Here is a 12,793-nt window from a genome sequence, read left to right as displayed (position 1 = left end):
CAGAGGTATTATATATTACATACATTATACATCTATATATAATATATAATGTGTATATATTATATGATATAATATAGATGTATAATATATATTGTATAAATATATATATTATATATTGCATATATATACCTAACAAGAGAGCACCCAAAATACATTATATATTATATACTTTATCATCTATATTATATTGTATAATATATATATTATATATTAAATATAGATGTATAATATATATTGTATAAAAAATATATATTTTATAATATACATATAGTGTGTGTGTGTATATATATATATATATATATATATATATATATATATATATATAAAAAACAACAGAGCACCCAAAATACATGAAGCAAAAACTGGCAGAATTAAAGGGAGAAATAGACAATACAACAACAATAATGGGAGATTTCAATATACAACTTCCAATGATGGGTAGAACAACTAGCCAAAAGATTAACAAGGAAATAGACTTGAATAACTCGATAAAACAACTAGATATAACAGACATCTATAGAAAACTCCATTCAATAATGACAGAATACATATTCTTCTCAATTGTACATGGAATATTCTCCAGGACAAACCATATGTTAGGTCATAAAAAAGTCACAAAACATTTAAAAGGATTGAAATAATACAAAGCATGTGTTTCCCAATCACAATGGAATGAAGTTAGAAATCAATAACAAGGAAATTTGGGAAATTCACAAAAATGCAGAAATTAAGCAACACACTCTCAATAACCAATGTGTCCAAGAATAAAACCACAAGGGAGATCAAAAAATACTTTGAGATGAGTGAAAATGAAAACAAACTTACCAAAATTTATGGGGTGCAGCTAAAGCAGTGGAGAACTTTTGCCCTATCTGCTTTGTTTGAAATTCATAAGAATGCACTCAAATGCAGTAATACAATTTTTAAAAGTTTGTAATTGTCAAAAGTTTGGCAATTCCTCATTTAACAGTTGGAGACCCAGTGGTCCAGAAAGGTTGAAAAATTTTCCCACAGTCACAGTGCTCGTCAGTGGAGACTCAGTAGAACCCAGGAACCCCAAGTTCCTGCATTATTTGTGGATCCATCACACATCCCTTCCTTCTCCATCATACGTCTGTATTACACCACTAATATTCAAATCATTCTTTCTTTGCTGTCACAGGCTACAATTCATTGTGCATTTACTTTAATCCACTAGACTATTAGTTCATCAAATATGAAGACTTCCTTGTGTTTCTCTGGGTGCATTTGCATGGCACTTTGAATAGTGATTATGAAAGCATACTTCGGGCACCCATTATATTGCAGACACTGGGCTAGGCAGTAGAGATAAAAGGTGAACAAGACACAGTCCCTTCCACTGAGGAGGTCAGTCACAGTCTAGTACGTGCTCAATAAATTCTTTGCTGATAAAGTAAATGGATTATGAAGCCTCCAAATAGACCATCCTGCTTACTTAATAGCACTTTCTATGTTTACTGAAATACTTTAAAACATCACATAAAAAGCTCAGAATGAAGAGCTAATCAGACACTTACTTCTCCAACAGTATATTAAAACCACTACTGAGCCTCCCAAACTCACATTTTTCAGACCAAAAAGATCTAAAATAAGGTCTAAGTAAAGCTTTTCCCATCCAGATAGGTGATTTGTGCCGATAAATGCAGTCATATGCTTCCAAGCAGTAGGTCCTTGGGGATATTTCCTGCACTTTGAAAAATAAACGTAAGGGAGAATTCTTTTTAAATTATTGACAGCAACAATATAAAATGCATCCCTAGTTTAGAAAGTAAATTCAATTGCGGATGCAAAGTTAACATACTCACACAGAGAAAGAAACCTGAAAGAAATGGGTTGCATTACAGACTGGATTGGTCAGGTCTAGGTCTTTCTAAAGAGCAGTCGTTTCCTGGGCCTTTCCTAGCTCTGTTACCACCAGACACACACAACTGCTGTAGAAGGGATAGTGCCAAGGCTCTGAGGAGCTGGGCAATACTGGTTTTCATTCTCTGTGGGCTCTGAGTGTCAGGCTGCTGCAAAATGTAGCTCTGGGAAGACCCTGCACGTTTGTTTTCAGAGGTCACCGCTGCCTCTTGATGCTTGCTGGACCTTTTCCCTAAACAAACAAACAAAAAAGCTCTGTTACTGACCAGTTCAGTTACAAAGGATAAAGTCTGGAAAGTCTAGAAAAGAGTTCATGGGTAACAGGAGGTTTCAAAAATGGGACCCAGAATTGGAGTCATGGTGACCTAGAACCTAAAGAAGCATTTTCATTACTTCTAAGTTGATGGCCCAAGTTACTGAATTCAGATTTTTAAAAAACTTAACTTAGTACTTATTAGTATTTAGTGACTAGCATTTTCATAACTTCTAAATGGATGGCCCAAGTTACTGAATTCAGAGTTTTAAAAAACTTAACTTAGTATTTATTAATATTTAGTGACTAGCATTTTCATAACTTCTAAATGGATAGCCCAAGTCACTGAATTCAGATTTTTAAAAATCTTAACTTAGTACTTATTAGTATTTAGTGACTATTTTAGTCAGGGCTGGCTAGGTTATGCGGCAGCAAAACAAACAAACAAACAAAACAAACAAAAACTCCACATATCTTAGTGGGTGTTAATAAAGTTTTATTTCTGGTTCTTGTAATATGTCTATCACACGTTGGCAGAAGCCTCTGCCCATTGTAGACACTCAGAATTCTAGGCTACTGGAGCTGCCACCATCTCAAACACTGCTGGTCACCATGTGAGAGGAAAGAGAGATCTGGAGGGTCTTTTTCTGGCAATTACATGACCTTGCCCAAAGCGACACACATCCCTCCACTGACAACACATTCGACAGAACTAGTCACGTGACCCCACCCAACCTCAAGGGGGCAGGAAGTGCAAGCCTACTGCTGCACCCAAAGTCAGAGAGCCAGAAATATTTGGAGAACAGCAATGACCTTCACAGGTATAAGAGTGATCATCAAAGCAAAACAGAAATCCCAGCATTCCAGTTAGTAAACCTCTGCCTATGTACCATCAACCGTTCATCAAAAGCATTTCAGCTCCTACTAGGGGCCAGGCTCTGCATTACTGTATTCCAAACATCTGCCCCATTATTTTGCGATCAGCCCTATCCTGTTCAGCCCATCATTTATGTACGAGCAGGCAATTTGGACTCATACCTTCTACGGCTCCATTGATTGCAGAACCTACCGTGTGGATAAGCTGTGATTAAATAATCAGTTCAACTGAAAATTGCAGGTGGAGTCATTTCAAAACAGGTTCTGCTGCAGTAGAATATGGGGTTTAATATGATTTGGAGTTTGATATCTGTAAAGACAGGGTTGCAAACTCAACTGCCCACAGGGGACAGACAGGTAACGTAACATAAAGGCATGGAGAGGCTGGGTTCTTATGGGAAATTTTGGTTTGGATTTTGGTCCCCCCCAAAATCTATTTTTTCAAATTACACTCTATGAAGCAAATAAAGCATATTATAAGCAAAATTTCACCTGCAGGCTACCAATTTTCACTCTCTGCTGAAAAGGTTTGGGTTATTAATATGTGTCCCATGAGGCTGATTATTTCCTGTTAGGTGCCACTTCATGTTAGGCACGTAGGCTCACACTTTAGGTGCCTGACACTGGGTTAATGATGGAAGGGGCATCTGAAGTCACAGGCTGTGAGTGAGGATGCAGTGTTATGGCTGAATTATTGAAAGAAAGTGTCAGAGAGGGCATGAGGTTTACCTTGATGAACTAAGAATCCTTCTATAGAAAGATCACTCTGACAAATTGAAAGGACGCATTTTAATAATAGCCAACATTTCCTTTCAGACACAGAGAGTACTGAAATACATATTCAAATAAACAGCATCCAGTTACAGTTAACGTTTGGCTGTCACTAAATTTCATCATTATTAACTTGTATTGTGATAAATTTTTATCTCATCCAATGCACGTCCTCAAGTTTTCCCCTCAGCTCCAAGCTCCTCCTCAGAGTATATGTACAGGATTGTTTAGTGATTTCAGAACATGGAATATGGAGCCAACTTCGCCTTCATCAGCTTCATCACCTTAGGTAAGTGGCTGAACTTCTCTGTGCCTCAATTTCTTATCAGAAAAATGGGGATAATAATAGCACCTTCCTTTCTTAAATTAGTTTCTTAACACTTTCTTATTAACTATAAGAAACTTCTGTGTTGTCACTCTTTACTAGAAAGAAAATAATTTTTTGTTTTCCAACAAACTCTGTCCTTGACCTCTATTCTTTGAGTGTTTTTCAAAGTTTTTGAAAATAAAGGAATGTCTGTATAGCTTCAGTAAAATCTTAGCACAATAGTCCTTCTTTAGTTTAGTTTCATTACCATTTCAGAACCTGGCTCTGGTCAGTACTTCTCAGAAAGCCCAAACCTTGCCTCCCTTTAGTTAGCTGGTGACTCCTATCTCACACCCCATCCCTCTGCAGACACTTTCAAATGCACTTGAACACCATAGACCAATCACATAGCAAAGTTAACAATAATTTCTTCACAGGGGACTCCTAAGGGGATCTCTGGTGCTTGGATAATCTGCAGTCATGGAAACAGCAGATGAAGTGTTTGGGTCATTGGAATGCTTTGAACTCACTCTTCCTGTGGCACAGACTACTAATTGCTTCTAGGTAGAGTTTTTCCTCTTCCTTTTTAGAAAATTTTAGCTGAGTACATTGCTATCCCACTGAAACATTTCTCTTACAGCTTAATGTTGCCATATGAAAGTGTTAGCCAAAGAGATGTAAGCAGGAATGCTGTGAGCCTTCCAGGAATTCCTCTTAAAGAGAAAGTACCAATCTTTTCTTCAAACTTTGTCATGACACCTTGGATGTGAATAGAATGGCTGGAGCTCCAGCAGCTACTTCAGACCATGAGGTTTAAGACAGCAATTCTCAAAGTGTAGACTGAGGACACATAGGGTCCCCTAAATCCTTATTTGGGAGGCCCAAAAGTTTCAAGTCCCTTTTCCAATCACATATCTATGTGAAGCCTAGAATTTTCTTCATAGACTTCAACCAAAGCAATTCATTGCAACAGATTGCATGCAGTAACAGGTGTTTGATTCAAGTTGTCTTCTATTAAGCCAGCTAGAGATTTACAAACATGTAAAACAATTATTCTTCTCAATAATTTTGTTTTGTCTTAGAAAATAGCATTAATTTTCAGAAATCTGTGTTATTAATGTTTACATTCAATGGGTTTACTAGTATTTTAAAATAAAATAAATTTGTAAAAAATGTCTCAGTTTTAATTTCTAACATGGTAACCCACATTAAAAAAGTTCTTGGGGCTTCCCTGGTGGCGCAGTGGTTGAGAGTCCGCCTGCCGATGCAGGCGACACGGGTTCGTGCCCCGGTCCGGGAAGATCCCACATGCCGCAGAGCGGCTGGGCCCGTGAGCCATGGCCACTGAGCCTGCGCGTCCGGAGCCTGTGCTCCGCAACGGGAGAGGCCACAACAGTGAGAGGCCTGCGTACTGCAAAAAAATAAATGAATAAATAAAAAGTTCTTGGGGGGGGGGCCTCAATAATTTTTAAGGGTGTTAATGGTATAAAGGGTGCCTGAAACTTGAAAACTAAAACTGGTCTAGTCCCACATTCCAGGAATGGCAGAGAAATGAGGTACAAAGAGCTTGAGTTAGTGTCAACTTCCTTTCAGGTGAACAAAAATTAAACTTCTATTGTGTGTAAGGCACCATCATTGGAAGTATTTCTGTTATATACAGGTAAATTAATTTTTAACAGATACATTCATACCTTCTGTTATTTCAGTTGAGACTGTGGCTGAGAACACAACAAAGCAATTAAAAACTCAAGGTGTTGGGCTTCCCTGGTGGCGCGGTGGTTGAGAGTCCACCTGCCGATGCAGGGGACACGGGTTTGTGCCCCAGTCCGGGAAGATCCCACATGCCGCGGAGCGGCTGAGCCCGTGAGCCATGGCCGCTGAACCTGCGCATCCGGAGCCTGTGCTCCGCAACAGTGAGAGGCCCGCGTACTGCAGAAAAAAAAAAAAAAAAAAAAAAAACTCAAGGTGTTTTATGAAACACCCTTGGTTGAGAGCGCTATTTAAACAAGACAGTGTGAAGCGTGCATTCCTGGCCTTTTTTATACCTGGAATGTCATAGATGTCTAACTGCAGATTTTGCTGAAGTTCTGCATCCAGTTAGTCCTTCCTGTCATCAAGCCTAATTTTAAGGGAACAGAACTGGCTCCAGTATCCTGGTACTGGGGTAGCCAGGTGTGTCTGAAGATCAGGATCACTCACAGGTCTGCCCCAGTGCCCCTGGCAGAGGGCCAAGTAGGGTGCAGCAGAGGCCGTGCCACTGCGCAAGCTGCCCTCAGCCTCCAAGGCACCCCCTCTGTGTTTCCTGCCTTCACAAAAGATGAAAAGGAAACCCAGCAGCTGGTCACTGCCAGGAAGTAACAGACACAAATTCTAGGGCCGTGGGAAAGGGAGACAGGGAGGCCAGGGGAGGCCCTTCCATCTGAGCACAAGCCTAAGGAGCATTTGGGAAGAAGAAAAGCAGAAGCTTCCTGTGATGTGAAACCCACTTTCTATACCAAAAGGAAGAGCCTCTGGTCTGCCGTATAAAGTGCATATAATTCCCCTTTATAACAGAAGATACAGCAGGTGGGCTGCACTTGCTACAATTCACAGGGCTGAAACGCATCATTTCTAAAATTCAGTTTGCTGCTAGAATTTAAACCTGGTTTGTGTTGAACACTTGAATAAAGGTGAAGCAGGATTTTCTCCACATATTTGCAATACATTTTAAATCATAACTCTCTTGAGAATAATATGGCAAATGTGCTCTGTTTTAAGGCCCATCAATCTCTGCATTTTTCTCCAGTCTAGATTTTCTTCCCTTTCTTTACATTGCTGTGAATCTCTATCTGATCTGCCCACCACTATACCTCCAGCACCTATAATAATACTGTAGGGCTGAAAATGCTCTCTTATGCTCAGTTTGTCATCAGCAAAAGGAGTCATTACGCTTCTACAAGAGACATCTTGGGAGGACCTTCAGTATATCTAACGGCCATAAGCAAATTATTTGGAAAAGATTATTTAAACTGTACATGGGCAGGAATTAAATATTCAAGTGTAATAATTTAATGGATTAAGGGATTTTTTTTCCAGATGAGGTAGTAACTAAAAAATCAAATTGGTGAAAATGTACTTTTAAGAATATATTTAAATGATTGATTTCCTGTACAGTTCCCCCATTAAGAAGCTGTTTTGTTCCTACTGAAATGGAACCACCACTTAAGGGCTGTGAAATCATGGAGGTTTCTGTGAAGAACTCAGCCAGAGAGACCTGTCCTTGTCCGAGCCGGATGCACCTCACCAGCACGTGCAGAGCCCAAAACTACACGGGGGGGGGAGCATTTCTTATTCTTCTCCGGCTTCTGAGCTGACTCTCAGATGGTGATGTCTATTTTGTTGGGTTGTATAAATTGCTAGCCATGCATCCCCCCAGAAGGCCCCCTGGAGTGCCAAATTTGTGCACGTGCGCATGCGTGCATGTGTGTGTGTGTGTGTGTGTGTGTGTGTGTGTGTATGCATGTGTGTCCAAGTTTTCTGTGTTGTGCTGTATTGTATAGTAGATTGGAGAAGCAGGACTCCTAGGTTTAATAGGGGTGAGTCATGCCTCAGTCATGCCCTTTGGAAAGAACTTTAAAATAAGTGCCAGTGGGCTCTCCGGATTGTTAAATGAGGGATTGAAAGGTCATAGTAATAATGTTGGCAAACCGAAAGAAAATGCACATGTTAGTTAGTGGTAATAGACCCAACCTACAGCCTAATTCTCGTGGCTCTTAATTAGTGCTCATTTCCTATACCACACCACCAAAGGTAGCCTGTAAACAAAGCAAACCTGTGAAGGCATTAGGAATATACTTTCTGTATCCTTATAGCATTTATCACCATTTATTAAAATTATTTGTTGACGTGTTTCCTCCAGTAAATTATGAGCTCCTTAAAATAAAAAAATATGTATTTATTTATTTGCTTCCCCTGTGCCTAGACCCAGTGCCTTACACATAGTGGGCACTAAATACCTTTGGGAGAAAATTCATATTTATCTTGAATTTGTCCTGACCATTCTTACAGGAAGCTACGAAGTGGCCATAGTGGGAAGATAGATCAGTTAGGGTCCAGCCAAGGAAACAGAAACTACTCCCCATCTTTATAGGGCATATACAGTATAGGAAATTAGCTACATAGCATGGAAGAACTGGGAAGACAAACAGGGGATGGTGAGGCAATGATCAGAGATTATTAATGGAGGGAAATTGGGAGGAAGTGGTGCTAAAAGAAGTGTTTAACGGGAACTAGCATCATGGAGGGAATGGTTGTGCTGTAGGATCTGGGGTCTTTGTGGAGATGGACCCAAAGCTGGAGGCCCCAGAGACAGAGGAGAAATACCCATGTCCCCTCCCACCACCACTGTCTTGTCAGTAAATGGAGAAGGAAAGAGGACATGGTCCCTGGGAGCCTGACCCACTCCTCTGGTGTGCTTGGTACGTCACTTCCACTAACACATGGAGGTCCTTCAAGATGATCCACTTCCCTTCGTGCTAATTCACTACACACCAAGTAGCCCTCAAACCTGAAGCCTAATTCTATTTGCCATGTTGTTATTCCAACCAAAGTGTGAAAAACTTTTTTTAAAAAAAATAACTGGTCAACTGATCCACAAGTAGAGGGGGGAAAAGATCAGTGAAAACAACTAAAATTTGTTAGTTTAGGGGTTTCTCTTGCTTTTTTTGTAAATTATGAATGAAGGGCCTAGAAGATATGCAGATGGCCAACAAACATATGAAAGGATGCTCAACATCACTAATCGTTAGAGAAACGCAAATCAAAACTACGGTGAGGGGCGGGTCCCAGGGGCTCGGGCAGCCGGAGGAGCGGCAGCGGCCAGGCAGCCCAGCTTTGCGAAGGCTCTCGGCGTGCCGCGGCCCGCAGGCACCGGACACGCGCCTGCCCCGCCGTCCCGATGCCCAAGAGGAAGGTCAGCTCCGCCGAGGGGGCTGCGAAGGAGGAGCGCAAGAGGAGATCGGCGAGGGTGTCAGCTACACCGGCTCCCGCAAAAGTGGAAACGAAGCCAAAAAAGGCGGCAGGAAAGGATAAATTTTCAGACAAAAAAGTGCAAACAGGGCTTCCCTGGTGGCGCAGTGGTTGAGAGTCCGCCTGCCGATGCAGGGGACACGGGTTTGTGCCCCGGTCCGGGAAGATCCCACATGCCGCAGAGCGGCCGGGCCCGTGAGCCATGGCTGCTGAGCCTGCGCGTCCGGAGCCTGTGCTCCGCAACGGGAGAGGCCACAATAAGGGAAAAGGGGAGCAAAGGGAAAACAAGCTGAAGTGGCTAACCAAGAGAATGGAGAAACTAAAAACAAGGAGAGCCCAGCTTCTGATGAAGCAGGAGAAAAAGAAGCCAAGTCTGATTAATATCACATACCTGGTCCTATCAGTGGCCCCAGTCTCCCTTCTTGTACAATCCAGAGGAATATTTTTATCAACTCTTTCGTAAATGCAAGTTTTTTAGTAGCTCTAGAAATATTTTTTCAAAGGAGGGAATCCCAACTCATCCCATTTTTTAAGTGTAAATGCTTTTTTCTAAGAGATGAAATCATTTGCTGGTTGTTTGTTTTTTTGGTAAAACCAGAAAATAGTGGGATATTGAATATGGGAGGTTTTGATTGTCTTGGGTGTCAGCTTAACATTCCACAGATGGAGGGTAGCTTTTATACCTTATAATACAAAGCATACTAAGTGGCAGTTTGGAGTCAGTTGTGCACTTAATGTTTTAAACACTTTAAATTACTTCTCTTCCCATGTTGTTTTTGGTAGAATTGTTTCCTAAAGCAAACCACTCACCCCTTGATCTTGGCTCTCCCGGGCAGAATTCTGTGCACTCTGTAACATATTTGGTCGTGGTTGTCCAGTTCTTCTAGAAACTGTCAGTGTGCTATGAACGATTGACAATTTGAGTATGTAGTGTATACGATATTAAATTGTGCATTAGTGGGACTTAACGATGTAACAGCATATCAATATTTGAAGATATTGGTACTTGATATCCTGTGAAGAAAAATTTGCCTCCAAATTTTAAGCTGGAAAGTCACTGGAATAACTGTTCAGAAAAGAATCACAACTACATAATTTTTTAGATTTTTGGTACGTATGTTGAGAACTGTGTACAAATTGAAATGTCTGTGTACTGATCCTCAAAACAACCAATAAAATCTCAACTATGAAAGAAAACAAAAAAAAACTACAATGAAGTATCACCTCACACCGGTTAGAATGGCCATCATCAAAAATCTACAGACAGGGCTTCCCTGGTGGCGCAGTGGTTGAGAATCCATTTGCCAATGCAGGGGACACGGGTTCGAGCCCTGATCTGGGAGGATCCCACATGCCGCGGAGCAACTAGGCCCGTGAGCCACAACTACTGAGCCTGCGCGTCTGGAGCCTGTGCTCCACAACAAGAGAGGCCGCGATAGTGAGAGGCCCGCGCACCGCGATGAAGAGTGGCCCCCGCTTGCCACAACTAGAGAAAGCCCTCACACAGAAACGAAAACCCAACACAGCAAAAATAAATAAATTAATTAATAAACTCCTACCCTCAACATCTTCTTAAAAAAAGAAAAATGTCTACAGACAATAAATGCTGGAGAGGGTATGGAGAAAAGGGAAACCCTCTTGCACTGTTGGTGGGAATGTAAATTGATACAGCCACTATGGAGAACAGTATGGAAGTTCCTTAAAAAACTAAAAATAGAACTACCATAGGACCCAGCAATCCCACTACTGGGCGTATACCCAGAGAAAACCATAATTCAAAAAGAGTCATGTACCACAATGTTCATTGCAACTCTATTTACAATACCCAGGACATGGAAGCAACCTAACTGTCCATCAACAGATGAATGGATAAAGAAAATGTGGCACATATATACAATGGAATATTACTCAGCCATAAAAAGAAACGAAATTGAGTTATTTGTAGTGAGGTGGATGGACCTAGAGTCTGTCATACAGAGTAAAGTCAGAAAGTGAAAAACAAACACCATATGCTAACACATATATATGGAATCTAAAAAAAAACGTTCTGAAGAACCTATGGGCAGGACAGGAATAAAGACACAGACGTAGAGAATGGACTTGAGGACACAGGGAGGGCGAAGGGGAAGCTGGGACGAAGTGAGAGTGGCATGGACACATATATACTACCAAATGTAAAATAGATAGCTAGTGGGAAGCAGCTGCATAGCACAGGGAGATCAGCTCAGTGCTTTGTGACCACCTAGAGGGGTGGGATAGGGAAGGTGGGAGGGAGACGCAAGAGGGAGGAGATATGGAGATATATGTATATGTATAGCTGATTCACTTTGTTATACAGCAGAAACTAACACACCATTGAAAAGCAATTATATTCCAATAAAGATGTTAAAAAAAAAAAGAATGTAGGACCTAAAACTTTTTGACAAATAAAGCATATATTTCAGCACAACCATGGAGTGTCAGTGAGACAGGGTGGGCCAGGGCAGCTTCCCAGCAAGGGTCTTGCAGTTGCTTGGATTATTTTACAAGTTCCACATGAGGGTCATCTTTTACATCTAGGTGTTTCTCCCCTCTTTCTTTTGGAAAAAGAAATAAATTCTAGCCCAGAGAAAGAAAGATATCGTGGCCTAGGATTAGGAAAAAGATAAAGAAATAAAAGGAGGGAGATCTAAAACTCCTTGCTGAGACCCTTCCTCCCACTGTCTCCGGCAGTCCTGGCCTCATCCCTGAAAATGAGCTTCCAGAGAAGCCCAGAAAGAACTCCCTTTAGTCTTGACTCTCAGATATGTGCACAGTTAAATTTGTTGATCTCAGTGGTTGCAGCAGAAACGGACAGATATCGACATTTAGACAAAATGCTGCAGGCCAGATAAAGTTGAGATTAAACCAGAGCGGCTCTGAGGTCCAAAGGTGCCCCTGCTCCCCAAGTCTGGCTGGCAAACACATGGCATCAGTAAGTATTAGATATTATCAAGGAATTATTGCTAGGGTTCTTAGGTATGATACTGGTAGTGTGGTTAGAAGGAGATTGGGCATCTTAGGAGATGCCTGCATAAGTATGTAGGGGTGAAGCTTTAATGATGTTTGCAATTTATTTTCAAATGATTCAACAAAAAATATTTTTAGATATCATACATGTATGCATAGCTATATACCTATAAATGTAGATGGTTAAATGACACAAATATGGAAAATAGGTTAACTATTAAACCTAGGTGGGTGAGTATAAGGATGTTCTGTATTTTCAAAGCTTTTATGTTTGAAAAATTTCACAATAAAACTCAGGGAAAAATAACTGCTGTCCATTTGGCAATTATAGTTCCTATCATCAACTATTAACGTGGAATTACTTTATTAAAAAAATCTGTATCTCTTGAGTTTAGCAAATTTGAACCAATTAACTACAGTCTAAGTGAGATGAAGAATGGACTTTCTAAACCTGGTAAGCTTGAGTGATCAAACCCTTGTCTAGAGAGAGTTCACCATGATGAAGCAAGAATTAAGACCCTCCAAAATACTGTGACATTCCAACTACTCTAATATAAATGTCTGTGGTACCGACTTTGAGTTAGGGCACAATTCTCAGCTGTTCATTCATTCATTCGGTGTTTAAGCACCTGCTATGGCCCTAAGATTGGGGAATAGGCACCATCTGCTCTCCAGGAGCTCCTAGGCCACAGAGGAGATGAACATGG

The 12,793-nt window shown here is 40.8% G+C and overlaps 1 protein-coding gene across 1 annotated transcript; it reads left to right on the top strand.

The window, feature by feature from the left end:
• The first annotated feature begins 9,027 nt into the window (after window positions 1-9,027).
• Window positions 9,028-9,479, top strand: LOC113624753 (non-histone chromosomal protein HMG-14-like). Its single transcript, XM_027114787.1, has 2 exons — window positions 9,028-9,208; window positions 9,361-9,479. The coding sequence occupies exons 1-2, from the start codon at window positions 9,028-9,030 to the stop codon at window positions 9,477-9,479; spliced, it is 300 nt and encodes a 99-aa protein (XP_026970588.1).
• Window positions 9,480-12,793: the final 3,314 nt, after the last annotated feature.

The sequence above is a fragment of the Aethalodelphis obliquidens genome, unplaced genomic scaffold (assembly GCF_003676395.1).
Source record: "Aethalodelphis obliquidens isolate GAN/ISIS:26980383/991018 unplaced genomic scaffold, ASM367639v1 scaffold2, whole genome shotgun sequence".
Classification (NCBI taxonomy): Eukaryota; Metazoa; Chordata; class Mammalia; order Artiodactyla; family Delphinidae; genus Aethalodelphis; species Aethalodelphis obliquidens.
The sequence above is the reverse complement of the archived record's forward strand: the minus strand, read 5'-3'. Positions and strand labels throughout refer to the sequence as shown.

What these genes read in the sequence shown, in the direction of transcription:
- LOC113624753 (XM_027114787.1), top strand. Translation starts at nt 9,028, where the DNA reads ATGCCCAAGAGGAAGGTCAGCTCCGCCGAGGGGGCTGCGAAGGAGGAG. An exon ending in GCTTCCCTGGTGGCGCAGTG is followed by an intron (nt 9,209 to 9,360) that starts GTTGAGAGTCCG and finishes GGCCACAATAAG; the next exon opens with GGAAAAGGGGAGCAAAGGGA.